Here is a 17,902-nt window from a genome sequence, read left to right as displayed (position 1 = left end):
CAAAACACCATCAGATCCTTCTACCAAAGGCTATACTCAACAAAACTGGAGAACCTGGATGAAATGGACAAGTTCCTAGACAGATACCAGGTACCAAAGTTGAATCAAGATCAGGTTAATGATCTAAACAGCCCTATATCCCCCAAAGAAATAGAAGCAGTCATTAATAGTCTCCCAACTAAAAAAAGCCCAGGACCAGATGGGTTTAGTGCAGAGTTCTATCAGACCTTCAAAGAAGATCTAATCCCAGTTCTTCACAAACTATTCCACAAAATAGAAACAGAAGGTACTCTACCCAACTCATTCTATGAAGCCACAATTACTCTGATACCTAAACCACAAAAAGACCCAACAAAGATAGAAAACTTCAGACCAATATCCCTTATGAATATTGATGCAAAAATCCTCAATAAAGTTCTTGCTAACCGAATCCAAGAACACATCAAAACAATCATCCATCCTGACCAAGTAGGTTTCATCCCAGGGATGCAGGGATGGTTCAATATACGGAAATCCATCAACGTAATCCAGTATATAAACAAACTCAAAGATAAAAACCACATGGTCATCTCCTTAGATGCGGAAAAAGCATTTGACAAGATCCAACACCCATTCATGATAAAAGTCTTGGAAAGATCAGGAATTCAAGGCCCATACCTAAACATGATAAAAGCAATCTACAGCAAACCAGTAGCCAACATCAAAGTAAATGGTGAGAAGCTTGAAGCAATCCCTCTAAAATCAGGGACTAGACAAGGCTGTCCACTTTCTCCATACCTATTCAACATTGTACTTGAAGTCCTAGCCAGAGCAATTCGACAACAAAAGGAGATCAAAGGGATACAAATTGGAAAAGAGGAAGTCAAAATATCACTTTTTGCAGATGATATGATAGTATATATAAGTGACCCTAAAAATTCCACCAGAGAACTCCTAAGCCTGATAAACAGCTTCGGTGAAGTAGCTGGATATAAAATTAACTCAAACAAATCAATGGCCTTTCTCTACACAAAGAATAAACAGGCTGAGAAAGAAATTAGGGAAACAACACCCTTCTCAATAGTCACAAATAATATAAAATATCTTGGCGTGACTCTAACTAAGGAAGTGAAAGATCTGTATAATAAAAACTTCAAGTCTCTGAAGAAAGAAATTATAGAAGATCTCAGAAGATGGAAAGATCTCCCATGCTCATGGATTGGCAGGATCAACATTGTAAAAATGGCTATCTTGCCAAAAGCAATCTACAGATTCAATGCAATCCCCATCAAAATTCCAAATCAATTCTTCAACGAATTAGAAAGTGCAATCTGCAAATTCATCTGGAATAACAAAAAACCTAGGATAGCAAAAACTCTTCTCAAGGATAAAAGAACCTCTGGTGGAATCACCATGCCGGACCTAAAGCTCTACTACAGAGCAATTGTGATAAAAACTGCATGGTACTGGTATAGTGACAGACAAATAGACCAATGGAATAGAATTGAAGACCCAGAAATGAACCCACACACCTATGGTCACTTGATCTTCGACAAGGGAGCTAAAAGCATCCAGTGGAAGAAAGACAGCATTTTCAACAAATGGTGCTGGCACAACTGGTTGTTAACATGTAGAAGAATGCGAATAGATCCATTCCTATCTCCTTGTACTAAGGTCAAGTCTAAGTGGATCAAGGAACTTCACATAAAACCAGAGACACTGAAACTTATAGAGGAGAAAGTGGGGAAAAGCCTTGAAGATATGGGCACAGGGGAAAAATTCCTGAATAGAACAGTAATGGCTTGTGCTGTAAGATCGAGAATTGACAAGTGGGACCTCATGAAACTACAAAGCTTCTGCAAGGCTAAAGACACCATCAATAAGACAAAAAAACCACCAACAGATTGGGAAAGGATCTTCACCTATCCTAAATCAGATAAGGGACTAATATCCAATATATATAAAGAACTCAAGAAGGTGGACTCCAGAAAGTCAAATAACCCCATTAAAAAATGGGGCTCAGAACTGAACAAAGAATTCTCACCTGAGGAATACCGAATGGCAGAGAAGCACCTGAAAAAATGTTCAACATCCTTAATCATCAGGGAAATGCAAATCAAAACAACCCTGAGATTCCACCTCACACCAGTCAGAATGGCTAAGATCAAAAATTCAGGTGACAGCAGATGCTGGCGAGGATGTGGAGAAAGAGGAACACTCCTCCATTGTTGGTGGGATTGCAAGCTTGTACAACCACTCTGGAAATCAGTCTGGCGGTTCCTCAGAAAATTGGACATAGTACTACCGGAGGATCCAGCAATACCTCTCCTGGGCATATATCCAGAAGATGTCCCAACCGGTAAAAAGGACACATGCTCCACTATGTTCATAGCAGCCCTATTTATAATAGCCAGAAGCTGGAAAGAACCCAGATGTCCCTCAACAGAGGAATGGATACAGAAATTATGGTACATTTACACAATGGAGTACTACTCAGCTATTAAAAAGAATGAATTTATGAAATTCCTAGCCAAATGGATGGACCTGGAGGGCATCATCCTGAGTGAAGTAACACAATCACAAAAGAACTCACACAATATGTATTCATTGATAAGTGGATATTAGCCCAAAACTTAGGATACCCAAGATATAAGATACAATTTGCTAAACGCATGAAACTCAAGAAGAATGAAGACCAAAGTGTGGACACTGTGCACCTTCTTAGAATTGGGAACAAAACACCCAGGGAAGGAGCTACAGAGACAAAGTTCGTAGCTGTGATGAAAGGATGGACTATTTAGAGACTGCTGTATCCAGGGATCCGTCCCATAATCAGCTTCTAAACGCTGACACCATTGCATACACTAGCAAGATCTTGCTGAAAGGACCCAAATATAGCTGTCTCTTGTGAGACGATGCCGGGGCCTAGCAAACACAGGAGTGGATGTTCACAGTCAGCTATTGGATGTATCACAGGGCTCCCAATGGAGAAGCTAGAGAAAGTACCCAAGGAGCTAAAGGGATCTGCAACCCTATTGTTGGAACAACATGATGTACTAACCGGAACCCTGGAGCTCTTGTCTCTAGCTGCATATGTATCGAAAGATGGCCTAGTCGGCCATCAATGGAAAGAGAGGCCCATTGGACTTGCAAACTTTATATGCCCCAATATAGGGGAATGCCAGGGCCAAAAGAATGGGAATGGGTGGGTAGGGAAGTGGGGGGCGCTATGGGGGACTTTTGGGATAGTATTGGAAATGTAATTGAGGAAATTATGTAATAAAAATATTAAAAAAAAAAAAAATAAAATAAAATGAAACACAGGAAAAAAAAAAATAAATAAAGGCTTCGATGGTCCTTAATATAGGCCATCAAATTAGAATAAAATATTAAAATAATTCAAATAAAAGTATAACCCATCCCAGCCACCACAAACACAGTAGAAGATGGTTTCTGGTGGCTTTGCCTCACCATGGGATCAAAGCTAAGTGACACAGTAACTCTGGTCCCTGCCCTGTCGGACACAGGCACAATTGCCCAGCGCCAATGCATTTCCCAGCGGTAAAATCCTGAGCCCTTAATCACAGAGTAGCTGGCTGTCTTGAACATTTTATGATCGTAAAGTAGAGTCCTACCGTGGTAATGGCAATCCTTTTGAATTTATCCAGCTCTCTGCCCTTAAGAGCAGACTGAATTTCTTATTCTAAATGACATTGCCACAAGTGGTTATTTTTAAATTCCCTACGTTACATTAAGATAATAATATGGATCCCTGCTACTTGTGCTAAGAGATTTTTCTCTCAACTGAAAATGTCGCTTTTCTTGAACATTTCAACTTTTCACATAAATTTCCTAATAGTTTTGTTGTTGTTTGTTTTCAGGTGATTTAGATTTTTTTTTTAATGTGTAAGAATGTTTTGCCTGCATCTATGTATTGGCACTACATATGTGCCTGCTATATGTAGCAGAAGGTATCAGATGCCCTGGAACTAGAGTTGTAGATGGTTGTGAGCTACCGTGTAGGGGCTGGGAACTCCACCCAGGTCCTGTGCAAGAGCAACCAGTGCTCTTAATTACTGAGCCGTCACCACCGCTCCGTCCCCATCCTGTGAATTTGTGTGCTGTTCACAGCAGTGGGCTTGTGTCTATTTGTCTTGTGTCTATTTGGAGGAAATATCTCACCAACAACTTTAAGGATAAATGAGAAAAGGGTGCCACAGTTATCTTTGCCTGAACTTTCCAGGACCCTGTATGCAAATGTATCCAAATATAAGATCTTCCTATGAGACGGACATGTGGTCTACTCTGCTCGCTCTCGCTCTCTCTCTCTCTCTCCACCTGCTCTAGTCTGAGAAACTCCTTTTGGGGTGGGAGTGGGGAGTGGTGAGAGGCAATGTCCACTCTATATGGTTACAAATCAGCCTCTCCAGATGCAAGGCTTATGTTTGATCTGCTCTGCAAATAAGCACTCCTAGGATGGTAACCCACGCTGTTCAATACCACAGCTCAAGAGGGATGCTGGAGACAGGAAAGAGTTGTAACCCACAAGGCTGGAGATATGCAGGGAGCTAGGAACACTGAAGAACCCTAGCATCTTGGATTAATTCACTACACAATGGAGACTATTGAAATGAGAAGGAGTCTTGCCTCAGTATCTGGGAAGGATCTAGGGAAGGCAGTCAAATGCAGACTGGTAAAGAGCAGCGGTCAGTCAGTTCATATTGCCTTAACAATATCTGAGCTCGATGCGGTGGTACATTCCTATGATCTTAGAACTGGGCAGTGGGGGATTATGGGTTCAAGGTTATCCTCAGCTACATAGAGTTTGAGGCTAGCCTGGATTCCATGAGAGATATGAGACTCTTGTCTTCAAGTAAAACAATAACAACAAAAACCAACAACCAGCAATTTATCAAATTTATATCAATGTATAACTAGGCAATTTATAAAAAATAAAACTTTGTTTCTCACAGACCTAACTACAAGTTTAAGAAGATGCTGGGAGCTTCAGTGTCTTAGAGAACTCAACTTTCCTCTTTCAGAGTGGGGACTTGTGGTTGTGCCCTCCAGAGAGGACAAGCCCTACTCCATTAATAGCAATGAGAGCCTTCACTTAACCCCATCCCCAAACCCCACACAAACCCTGTGTATTGTTACTTCTCCGGGGAGTAAATTTCAATACGGGAATTTTGAGGAATATTCATATGGTAGCAGGCAGTAAGTCCACAGCTACACTTCATCAAAGCAAAATTGAGGGGAGGTCACAGAACAGGGAGAGGATTCACAAGTGGACATTCAGATGTTGTCAAGTTGTTAAGTATGTATCATGGATAGTTCTGAGGCTGAGAATGTATCGACGCTAACTGCCACGGGTAGGCAGGAGGGAAAAGAACCAACTCTGTAGTCCAAGAGGAAGGCTCAAGCATCATATACCTTCCACGTTCTCAGAATAAAAGAGTCAGTCATGAAGAAATACCATTTCAATGCTGTCCATGAAGGAGATCTTTACACCTTCAAGCATAGGTCATTTTCAAACGGGAAAGTTGGAGAAGGAAATGTAAGGAGAAAATGTTAAGGGCACAGAGCTTGCTTACTCTTTCTCCTTCCTTCCTCCCTTCCTTCCTTCCATCCTTTCTTTCTCTCTTCCTAAGGACGGGCTGACATTTTCAGACATTAGGTGGTAACAGCAAGACAATGAAAAAGTTTTTCAAAGTCCGGGAAAAGCGTGGTAATAAATGCCATCGAGACCTCTCAAGCAGCCAAGAGCTCCTTCCTGGTTCTTGCCTCTCAAGGTGGACGTGTGGGCATCGATAATTATTGCAAACTATCTTGACTTCAGGGTATTAAGTGCTAACCAGTCAAAGCATAAGATTTATATAAAAGAAATGCCCACTTAATTTATTAAATCCGACTTTGGCCAAGTTACTGGCCATTACCTGTGACTTGGTAAGACATGAAAAAGTCTAGGAGAAGTCTAATGAGGGCCTTTTATCTGTGTGGGAAAGGTCATTGCAAGCATCAAATATTGAATTTTAGATCAGTGCCACACTGAGCAGGTATATATTATAACTCAAATTAGACTTCAAAAGGACAAATTTGCTAGGGGTTCTATCATTTAAAATAATCTCTTGTAATAAAACTGACTCTACAGGAAGATATTAATCACATACTTTAATGCTGTCCCTTCAAATTGTTTTAATGGGTACACATTTGAGCAGAATATTAATTTTTCCAGTAAATTGGCTTTTTTGTCAACTTAAAAGAGGATTGAAAGGATGATAGTAAAATGTTACAAGTCAAGTATAAATCCAGGTTTAATTTTCTTTATTTTCTCCAGCGTTGATATTAACTAGTGATTGGCTTGAAATATAATTCAGTAAACTGACACAGGCGTGACTCAGTAATGACACACTTAATTAATCAAGTATTAATACCATATGATCAATGGGCCTCTGATTTTTAAAAAAATATATAGTTAAAATGTCAGGGGAACTTTTTGTAAGATAATAGGAGATTCACAAATCATCTGTTTTGGAGGGTTCTGGTGGTGGTGGTAGCAACTACACTCATTATATTACATTCTGTTTTTCTGTTCCCCCAGTAAACTTTATTTTAATAATGAAATGTGTGATTGGAGGATTTCTCACTGGACTCTCAGGTCTTTGGGTAGGTCAGCTATATTCCATAAGGTTGATGATTTTTTTTTTCGGGGAAGATAGAAGCTACAGAAAAGAAATTCAGGGACTTTCATCTCAGTTCACTTACATGATGCTGAGAGGAAGAGATAGGAGATTAGCCCAGAGAGCGAGCATCCTTCAGGGTCCTCAGTGATATGCCTTGAAGGACAAAGTGTATGTTTGTAGCGCTGCTGCATCTGGGGAAGGCAGCTGTTTTCAGAGCAAAGGTCACGGTGACTGAATGGAGCAGGAAGCCTGTTTGTAATATTTTCTCACCCATCCACATCTGCCCAGAGGTAGGGGTAGACAGACACTATATCTTGGTTCCCAGGCTGCACCTCCGTGCCTGCTGTTAACACTCCACCCCGGGACCACATCACAGCATGCTGTAGAGTCCTTCATGATCACTGGATACATGGGGAGTCTGTGGAAAGGAAAAGACAGTTAGTTCACCCTCCAAGTCTTCACATCTAGAGAAGAGGATCAGCAACAAGATCAGCCAGTCTCAAAGCAGCCTATCTGGACAATCGCTAATCTCTGACTTTCTTTAAGGTGCTTCGTTTTTTACATGTTAGGTGGTGCCAAGTGACACCTCGTCACACACGGTACGTAGTCAGTTGGAATGGCTGCTGTAAGCGTACGCTAACCAAGGACACAATGGCTTTTCTTTTAGATGAGCTGCTTCAGAAGGAGCAGAACTACTCCGACGATGTCTTGGCCAACATGATCAGTGAACCCAGAATCAGCTACGGAAACGACGCTCTCATGCCTTCGCTGACTGAAACCAAGACCACCGTGGAGCTCCTTCCCGTGAATGGGGAATTCAGCCTGGATGATCTCCAGCCATGGCATCCTTTTGGGGTGGACTCTGTGCCAGCCAATACAGAAAATGAAGGTAAGAGTCCCTAACGAGAGCCAAAAGCCTTCTGTGTGTGTGTGTCCTATTTTATAGGTCCCAGTGGTAACAGTTGCCTAGAATACTTTTGAGAAAAGGACCTGGTGTGTGTAGAGATCTGTGTCATCCTCAGGGATACCACTCCTATAGATTAGAGGACTCACAATATATGCTGTGATTACCCTATGTGCCGTCTTCATTTCTACATTTTAAGAAAGGTAACAAAAATAAACTAGTACTTTTTATTTCTCCTTTCTCTTTGTAAATTTACATACATATTTACATAGAGAGAGGCACACACCTACCAGCTGCCCAAGATTGGTATGTACAATATAGGGAAACACCATCTCAAAATAAAAGTACATAAGGAAACATAGATCAGGTCATGGATGACTGTGGAGGTGGGGAGCGGGGGTGGCAGAGAGACAGACAGAGACAGAGAACTAGAGACACACATCTTTGGACTCCCAGAAACCCACCTGCCTCCTCCTATGTTCGGGAATTTAAGACACTGAGAAATGATTATTTAAAAATACTCTCACTGGGAGTTATTTTATCTCTTCCATGAAACCAGGATTTGATTTGCGCTTCTAAGCTTTTGGCCCAGAATGTCCACCTTTAATGAAAAGGGTGACCAAATTAAGGGCAGAATTTGATCCCCCAGAGAGAAGATTTGACAGGGCCTTGTACAGTGAAGTAGACAGACGCTGAAATAATCCTCCTCAGCCGCCGATTCTTACTGAGAGAATGCAGCGCACCAAGAGAATGAGTAGAGTGAATGAAGCAAGTTTACGTCAGAACTAAAGAGAAATGATTTCTTGATCAACGAATCTGCACACCTGGGTGATGTAATTCTTCCAGGGGGGATTATATTAGGGTTTGTATTCCTGCATGAAATACCATGGCCAAAAAGCAAGTTGGGGAGAAAAGGGTTTATTCAGCTCACACTTCCACAGTGCTGTTCATCACCAAAGGAAGTCAGGACAAGAACTCACACAGGGCAGGAACTTGGAGGCAGGAGCTGATGCAGAGGCCATGGAGGATGCTGCTTACTGGCTTGCTTCCCCTGGCTTGCTCAGCCTGCTCTCTTATAGAACCCAAGACGACCAGCCCAGGCATGGCACCACCCACAGTGGGCCCTCCCAGCCTTGATAACTAATTAAGAAAATGCCTTACAGCTGGATCTCATGGAGGCATTGCCTCAAGGGAGGTTCCTTTCTCTGTGATAACTCCAGCTGTGTCAAGTTGACACACAAAACCAGCCAGTACAGGGACTTAGAAGTACCTGTTTAGGAAACAACAAAATAACCTGTTAGCTTATTTTGCCATTTTTCCATGTTCAGTGCAAATTGCATGCACACAATTATCTTGATTTCTTGAAACTAAGCATGTTTTCCAAGAAGGCAACAGTGTCTGCCTGGGATTTTCCTCACAGTGTAAAAGCACTGAGCAAACAGGGTGATTGTTGTGTTTGGTTGGTTTTTGGTTTGTTTGTTTGATTTTGGTTTTGGGGTGTTTGTTTGTTTGTTTTTGAGTCAATATCTGTCTATGTAGTTCTGGCTATCCTGGAACTCACTTGTAGTCCAGGATGGCCTCAAACTCACGGAGTTCTGCCTGCCTTTGCTGGGATTAAAGGTGAGTTGCTACCATGCCCGGTGAGTGAGCAGTTTTTGAAGACAGGCTGCGGAAATCTTTGTATAGACTTTTTTTTCCCACAGCATAACAACCCAATTTGCTTCTTTAATCTGAAAAAACAAAGGCAACTTACAGGTATAATTAAATTAGATACTACACAGCATCAACATTATTTATGGGATATGAATAATTGACTTTCCCACTTGTTAAAAGAATCCTACCCAAACAAAACCAAAAAGAGTAGGTCATTTGATTGTCTATGCCCCGTGGTATTATAGAGATACATTTGGGGCTCTGAAGTCATTGTTACCACGTACATAATCTGTAATGAGATGAGTATGTCAAAAAATGTACAGCCTCATTTTCTAAGCTCAGTGCACATGAGATTGGCTCTTCATAGTAAAAGCACATACTGTGACACGCACATGTGACACACCACAGACACGATCACTGATACTCTTGACAATTGCCAAGATGTCGAGGCAGAGCCTTGATTTAAGTGAGTCTGGATGGATGCTCAGTATTCAGTGTGATGCAGCCTAGGTCTCATCCAAAGCAGGCTTTCTTGTTAAAGGTGTGCTACTGGGGCTGGGGAGGTCACTTAGGAAACTGGTTTTGCCTGGCAAGCATGAAGACCTGTGTTCAAGCCCCACCACCTATGTAAAAAGCTAGGTTTGGTGGCTCTGGAAAGGTAGAGAGATAGAGACCCCTCAAGCGCATTTCCCAGCCAGCCTAGCCTACTTGGTAAGTTCTTTGCCAGTAAGCGACCTTGTCTTAAAATTCAAGGTGATGGTGCAAATAATGTGTACACACACACACACACAAACACACACACACACAAACACACACACAAACACACACACACACACACAAACACACACACACACACACAAATCTGCTAATGATTAACACCAGAATGAGAGCAGGAACAAGAGAGGGCAGGAATCTAGTCCATATAAAGGCTTATGTAGAACATGTGAACCATCTATCTATTCAGTCTGCAACAATGCCAGCTTAGCTTTATGCCCCAGGGCACATGAGTCTTCATGATCTCCAAGTCTTGAAGTATAGGTCTCACCTTTATATACCCAATGCCCCATTAGAACAGGTATTTTGAAAAGCCTTTTCAACAATTAATTCATTTTGTTGTTGTTGTTGTTGTTGGTTGTTTGTTTGACTTTGATGGTCTGAGGGGTGAACCTAGGACTTGTGGATGCTAAGCCTGACCTCCACTATGGACCGTAGCCCCCCAGCCTATGACAGTTCATCTTAGAATAAATGGGACTGGCAAGGTCTTCCTGGAAAAACAATGTTGCATGTAGCAACAATGTTGCAAATAGCAAAGATGTTGCAAATAGCAACATTGAAATAATACAGTCCTCCCTGTAGTTACTCAGTAACACACACACACACACACACACACTAAGAACTGCAGGGGTTGGTTGGTTCAGTAAGTAAGAACAATGAATTGTTCTCTAAACATAAAGTCCTGACTTTGAATCTTCAACACTTGCATTAAAAAAAAATGGCTATACATACTCCAGTATTGGGGGCAAACAGGTAGATTCCCCTTTTGCCCCCAAAAACTAAATCCCACATGGCAGCATATATCATATGTATAACTCCTGTATTGGGAACAGACATAGGCGGATCCTGAGTGTTCATGGCCCAGCCAGCCTATATGAATCTGCAAGCCCAGGCTCAGTGAGAGACCCTGTCTCAAGGCAGCAAGGTACAGTGTTAGAATGAGATACGCTAAGGCCTGCTCTGCAGTGTGCATGGACCAACCAAGTGCACACACAGGCACACCTGTGTGCACACACCACTCATGACATGCACACACAACACTATGGAGCCATACTGAATTCATAAATAGAACGGAAGTGGGTTCTGGATTTACATTACCATTCACCCCTTACATTCAGTGGGAAGTTAGAGAACCGGGTAGGGTGTGGGTTGCTGCAATGACCCTGTGTACTCCGGCATTCAGTGACCTGGATCCTCACCCCCACTAAATGGCAGTCATGCCTCTCTTTGCTTAGTCTAGGGACTAAACACCACATTCCCCTTGGGAGAGTAGCCAGGGCTCCTAATGGTCAGGTCTGACGTTCCATTACAGCTCTGCCGTGTGACTGCTCACATGACTGAGCCTCCCCAGCCACTGTCCAGCCTGAGATAATTTGTATCTTCATTCCTTGCTTAAAGGCAGTTTGAGAACGTTTTCCTAGAGACCTCTTTAAAACACCTTTTCAATGGAACTGGGTCTTGTTAGAGAGGCGTGGTCATTCTCTGTCCAGATGGCTCACCATGTGCCTAAACCGTATGCCCTTCAAATGAATAAGTAATAAAGGCATATGATACAGTGTTCCTGTTGTGCATTTCCCATGATCCCTGTTCTCCTCTACACACACCCTGAGCTACTAAAAATACCTACAGCTCTCAAAGGGTTTCCTTTCATTGTCCATGAGGCCCTTACCAGCATAGTTTCAAATGCTTACTGGAAAGGGCCTGATTTTCTTCAACAAAAAGAGTCTAGACCAGTAGATACCTGGTCATTTAGTTCTTTTACATTGAGGAAAAAAAATAAAGAGAGTTAAGAGTGTGGATGGCTCTGATGAGAGTATTTTCAGGACAGATCAGGGCAGTTACTTACACAAATGGATTCAGACGTTGAGACAGTCAGAAGGCGAGACCTGCACAGGATCTGCATCGAGTGAAGAGGTGATCATAAGTGCCAGCCCTACCTCAGGACTTTGGCAGTTGATGGCTGCTGCGAGCCAGGGAGTCAGTTCTCTCCAAAGATGCGGCCGGCGGTCCAGTAGATGGCTCTCAGTCAGTATGCACGCTGGCGGTGCTGAGTGGACTCTATGGCTGAAGGAAAGGACACAGGAAGTTGGGAGGGAAGAATGGAAGAGGGTAGAGGAGGAATTGGGGTTGAGGGAGTGGAGTGGGGACTTTGGTCAAAGCACAGCGTGTGTATATCCCAAATTCTGAAAGGCAATATAGGTAGACAAGAAACAGAATTTTTTCATACCGTAAACAATATCATAAAACAAAGTTTTCCAGTCAGGGAAATTTGTCAGAATTGTGTTCATACCCCAGTAGAATGAATAGCACTTAGAATAATGTCTCTCTACACACTAGTAATTTTCATCATTATCATAATAATTGTGGGTGATGAGGCAACCCACTGTACACCTTGCCTGTGCACCACAGATTCAGGTGCTACCCTGAGCCAAACGTACATTTTCTGAGGTGTGACTGTCAACAGCGAGTGGAGCTTCGTTTGGCCACACCAGCAACCGCTGCACCAATTAGCTCCTTGGCATCAAGACATATAAAAAAGTAGAGTCACACCCTTCGGCTAACTCCATTTTACAGGGGTCATAAAAATCACAGTTCATATTTGCGGTGAGAAATGAGATATTGAGAAACTGTCCATGTCATTGTTGAAACATACAGGACATTCGATAAATGGAATCATACAGCGTGAGAACCTTCAGTGTAATCAATGTAATCAATCATATAGCGCGAGAAGCTTCTGAAGTGAATTTTGAAAACAATCACTCCTTACTGCAATAAAAAGACCAGGTGCTGTTACCTTCCTTTTTCCATAATCGGAAACGGCCTCGGGTGGCTATTTGGCCACAGTCACACACCTTGACACTGGTTCTGGCTTTCATCGATGCCACTCCTCCACTTCTTTTCTAGACCACATTGCCAGTTTGCACACCAGCAAAGTCAGGACCGCTTCAGCCTCCTGACACGCCCAATTCTCTTAATGCGCTCAGAAGCGCAATTGGCTCATTTTATGAAGACAGCTCTCTGTCCTTCTGTTCCCTGCTGCCATTCTTACCAACTGTGCCATCCAGAATGGATTTGGGGTTGTGGTCACTGCCGACCACTTGGCCTGTGAGCCTCTGTAAGCTAAATGGTTGAAACTGTGGGTCCCCAACGCTCCCATCAAACTCCCGCTGGCTTCCCTCCACCACTACGCTCAGATTTCTTTCTCTCTTTTACACTTGCCAGACCTGACCCAGGGGACCTCCTCCTCCCTAGCCTTCATCTGCCCTTCAGCCACTTGTTAATCCTTAAAGCTTGGTTGCCCTCTCTCCCTTCCTTATTTCTTCAAAATCCAGTCTGAGCTCAGGGAAGTTGTTTTCTGACAAGGGACAGAACACCGCCTTGGGAATGCCAGGTGGTGCCGAGCCACGGTGGGGGGATTACTGCACTTAGACGTTGTTTTCTTTGGATCAGTCCCAGAACGCATACAAAAGGATGATTGTGACTGTCAGCAGATATGACAGGAAATGGTCTCATTTCACACAATTCCGCTGAATGTCATCTGTACAGAGGAAGCCAGCCATTTAAAAGGAGAAACGGGGGGAAGCCCGTGGGTTACTTCTTAACTCTACCCTAAACTCAGAAGGAATTTGCTTCACTAAATGGCAAAAAGCGTTGCTCTTCCGATAAACTCATATTTGCATTTCCCCTGGCAATTGAATAATCCCTTAGTAGTTAATTAACTGTAAAAGAAGATAAGATTGAGTAGCTGTGGGAGGAGGTAGCTTTTAGGTTTACTGCTGGGCTGGGTATAATCTATTTTATTTCTAATCAAAAGCCAAGAAACCATCTCTAACCTAGCCCAGAGGAAAGTCTACCTTCCCCAGCCTTCATCTTTGATCCTATTGCACATCCTGGCGAGTGCATTATGAGCACGCTAAGGAGACACGTTGGCACGTCAGGGGCGCTAAGCCTTTGGAAGTAGTATCCCTCCCCATCCTTGATGCCCAGGATTAGCTCACCAAGGTTCTTTTTTTTCCAGCTGCTCCTTTTTCGACTTGTTTATTGCAAATGCTTTCCCTTGCTCTGTGTTCAGAAGCCACGACTTAACCATCCTGATTTGTCTCCTTTGCTCTCTGTCTCTTGCTTCCTGCGCCAGTCGAACCTGTTGACGCCCGCCCTGCTGCTGACCGAGGACTGACCACTCGACCAGGTATCTGACTCACCCCATTTCGCCTCTCCTCTCAGCACTGTGCGCTTCAGCAAACATGCCTCTCTGGGTTGCACGTGTTGCAGGACAGAATTTAAAACTACTGTAGGCACCAAGCGTCATTTCAGACTCTTTGCTTCTCTTTATGCTTCATTTCCCAAGTTCCTACGTGATCTAGTGTGTGTTTGTTTGTTTGTTTGTTTATTTCTGAGCTTTCTTTCTGAAACAAAGAGAGTCTTTTCAAATGTGGGGCTCTTTTTCTTGATTTCTTCCTTTCTTAATAAATGGAGAGTGTGATGTGGGCCCTGTCCTCACACACGGTAGAGGCCCAGGGAGGTGTAGATTTCAGTGGGAAATTGGTTCTTGCTGAAGACATCTCCTTCCTCTCTTGTTTAGTATTCATGGGGGTCCTTGAGTGGCCTCAGACTTTTGTTGGTTACTAAAATAGACACAATTTCCTTAAAATAGCATTATTGGTATTTCTCCAGCTCCAGAAATACTTTGTGTCCTTTGTGGATTGACTATACTTACTCTCAGCCAGTGGCTGAAGTAACACAACAGATGTATACGCATAATTTTGCAGAGAAGCGCTTTTGTTTTTCTGTCTTACAAATTTCTTCACTATCAAAATAGATATTTCTTTTTATACCGTTTCCCAAGATGAAAAAGAAATGGGTTTCGACCCCTTATTCTATGTTTAGCCCCCAGCTAAACTTAAAGTCTTAAGAATAATGTCACACCGCAAGAGACATAGAACCCGCTTGTGTCTACTCCTCGCACAGCCTCACCCCACTGATAGTGGCCGACAAAGTGAATCAGAGAGGGGAAAGTCAATGAATTGGAAGACCTGTGTATTGTGGAGAGATTTTCTTCCAGATAGCACATACCTTCCCACATTTACTTTCTTTATGCCCAGATCCCATGAGATACTCAAGAACAATGTTAACATTCCTTAGGGACATCACTCAAGGGAGGTAGTTTTGCTTCTTGGTTCAGAGGTATCCCCAGTAAGACCAGATATGGCCACGCCCCTCTTCTTGCCATTCAAATCTCTAGCCTTGGCTGCTGTCAGCCATGGTCCTAGGTAAAGACTTTGAGAGTCCTCCTGGCATCACGCTGATTCCATGATGTGGTTCAGCACCCGAGCAGAAATTGCAGAGTGATACGTCGGAGGACAGCTGATCTCATTGATCCGACGAACGTCTCGTCTGAAGTGCTTTTAAAGGAACCTTGAGTTATATAAGTTGTACACTCTTTGGGCTCTCTCATGTCCTCTTTAATGACAGTGTCACTAAGTAAATGTCCAGGGAACCAGCAGTTGGCCTTCCCATGCTGTTCTGCCAGCCAGTGAAGCCCAAGGCAGGGCCGGTAAGTCCAGTCAGTCCTCACCACAGCTACAACCAGCTCAAGCTGGCCTTCTAGACTTTTTAAAATAGCACGCTACTCATTTTATTTTTTAAAGATGACCTATTTTTTATCTATAAACATAAAATGTAATATTGAGGCATACATCCAGCTGATTTTATTACATTCCTCTCTTATATAAGGATGTACTTGTTCCTGTTCAAATAATCCGGCACTAACACAATCAACCAGCTCATCTTCTCACTCTGTTTATGTAAACTTAACATGTAAAAGGCATTTTCATACACTGGCAAGCAAAAGTCATCTGTTTTGAGAAAAGAAACTAATGGCATTCTACAGAACAGGGAAAGCCTACAATAACAACAGTATTATCCCATGAGACATCAGTGTTGTAAATTCTGTGAATACTCAAAAAGAATAAATGATAAGGCTCTTGCTCCCGGGGGCCTGAGGTGTAATCAAAAACAACTCACTCTGAATTTATAGAAAGATGGGAGGACAGGAATATATGAGGACACACAAAGACGTTTGGTGACAGAGCATGTTATCCAGGGAACTCTCTGGAAAGGAGCTTTCCACAGAGAGAGGGGACTGTGAGATTTAAGGCCCAGGGGAGGGCGAGGAGGAAATCAGTTAGATTAGAAACTCTCCTGGGCTTGTCCTTGTATCCATATCCACATCCTTCCGAAGATAGCCACCAAAGAGGAAGATGGTACATACCAGGCATGCGGAAGCCAGCTAAGCTGCAATTATGAGCATGGAACTTGCTCGCCGTGTCTGAGGAGTTGTGTAGGCTCTATCATCTGTACTTCTGTGTTGGCAATGAGTCTACCACATATTCAGATTGATACCTTCCTACGCTGTGCACCTGTTCCGATAACTCTACAGCCACATGTTAGGAACCCACACTCTGGACTCTACCACATTGCATCTGTAGACTTTTCCAGTCTTAGATGCCCTTCCCAGGATTGCCCTCCACCATTGCTCTTTAATAATCTTTCTTCTCACTCAGAAACAAAGAAATCAAGGGTGTGAGTTTTGGCTTAGTCCTTTCTATGCCCTGTTTCACATCACCATGATGAAGAGAATGATTTTCTTTCTTATCTGAAAACCCAGCATATTGTAATTTTTAGAAGATAGTGTCACCCACAAGCCACAGCAATAAGGATGCCGATTTCTAGACACAGTGACAATCCCAGCTACTAACTCTTCCTGGAATGTTTCCAAGCAAAAACTGGACTCTTGCAGACAATAAGAAAACACATCAGCAGTCTCTTGGTGTGTTAAGCTACCCCGCCATTATTCCTTGTCCCATCCTTCTCCAGGCCTAACAATCTAGTTTCATGACCCCAAGAGATATTTTCCTATTGATTTATTTCATTGTTCTATTGTTTTGTTAATCTCTCTGTAGTAATATTGCTTAGTGTGTAGAACATCTTCTAAATGCCATTACGTGCTGAACAGCAGTGAAAGAGGGACTCTTTCTGATGAGTCTTACACTACTGAACTGTGAACATTGCCCAGTCATGCTAGCATGTGACGTGAATTTGATTTTTTTTTTTTTGCCTTTTTCTGTCATCAGATACACTGTCAGTGTCCTCTCCACCATACCATGAGCTTATACGGTTTTAAATGGGGACTTAATAATTGACATATTCATCGCAATGCTGCGCTCTCTGCCTCCCTCATCCCCTGATATAAAAGGGAAGACTACTTAAGAGTTTTCCTTAAAATCTCAGAAGTAACTTTTAACTTCTGTGCTACTACTCGCATGTGGTGAGGAAAGGCTGCATCAGAAAGAAATCACTGTTGCTCTAACGAAGAAGTAGGTCAGGTTTTATAAAGGTTTGGAGGAAGATGAAAATAAGCAACCGGGGTGATTTAAAGAGCATTCATGTCACTGCCACATTAAAAAAAAAATAGTGTCAGGAAGTACAGAGAACAGAGTGAGTTATAATATGAAAAAAAAATAAAGGTAATTTTTTAAAAAGTAACATAAAAATAGAAGGTTGCAGGTCTTCAAGTAGCATCCAAAGACAAGGGCTGTCGAATGAAAACAAGCAAAGTTAAATGAGATGAAACAGAAAGGGGACTTACAGGTCTCATTGTGTCTTTCCTGTCCAAATTAATAAAAATGATCTCCTGATGAAAGGAAATTAAAGTTCAGATAGAACACCGTGAGAAAAGAAAGCGCTAAGCCTTTGTATTTGTCACCTAGTCACCTAGTGCTGTGTAACAAGTAGCCCCAGAACTTAGCAGCTTCATAGAGCAAGCATTTAGCTCCTTACAGCAGTTTTCAGCCAGCATTTTAGCATAGGGCAGAGCTGACTGGTTCTGGCTCAGGCTCTTTCATGAAAT

General features: G+C 42.6%; 1 protein-coding gene across 6 annotated transcripts in view; it reads left to right on the top strand.

Annotated features, from left to right (window-relative positions):
- App (amyloid beta precursor protein) overlaps positions 1 to 17,902 on the top strand; it is a 228,973-nt gene that overhangs the window by 198,290 nt on the left and 12,781 nt on the right. For 3 of the 6 annotated variants that reach the window (XM_029470476.2, XM_029470474.2, XM_021184768.3), the window contains 2 exons: positions 7,330 to 7,551; positions 14,129 to 14,182. In XM_029470476.2, the coding sequence (XP_029326336.1) occupies positions 7,330 to 7,551; positions 14,129 to 14,182 (276 nt within the window). The remainder of the gene's footprint in view (positions 1 to 7,329; positions 7,552 to 14,128; positions 14,183 to 17,902) is intronic. The other 3 variants (XM_029470477.2, XM_029470475.2, XM_029470473.2) reach the window with 1 other exon arrangement.

This window comes from Mus caroli, unplaced genomic scaffold (genome assembly GCF_978045245.1).
Source record: "Mus caroli unplaced genomic scaffold, Mus_caroli_1 scaffold_17, whole genome shotgun sequence".
Classification (NCBI taxonomy): domain Eukaryota; kingdom Metazoa; phylum Chordata; class Mammalia; order Rodentia; family Muridae; genus Mus; species Mus caroli.
The sequence above is the reverse complement of the archived record's forward strand: the minus strand, read 5'-3'. Positions and strand labels throughout refer to the sequence as shown.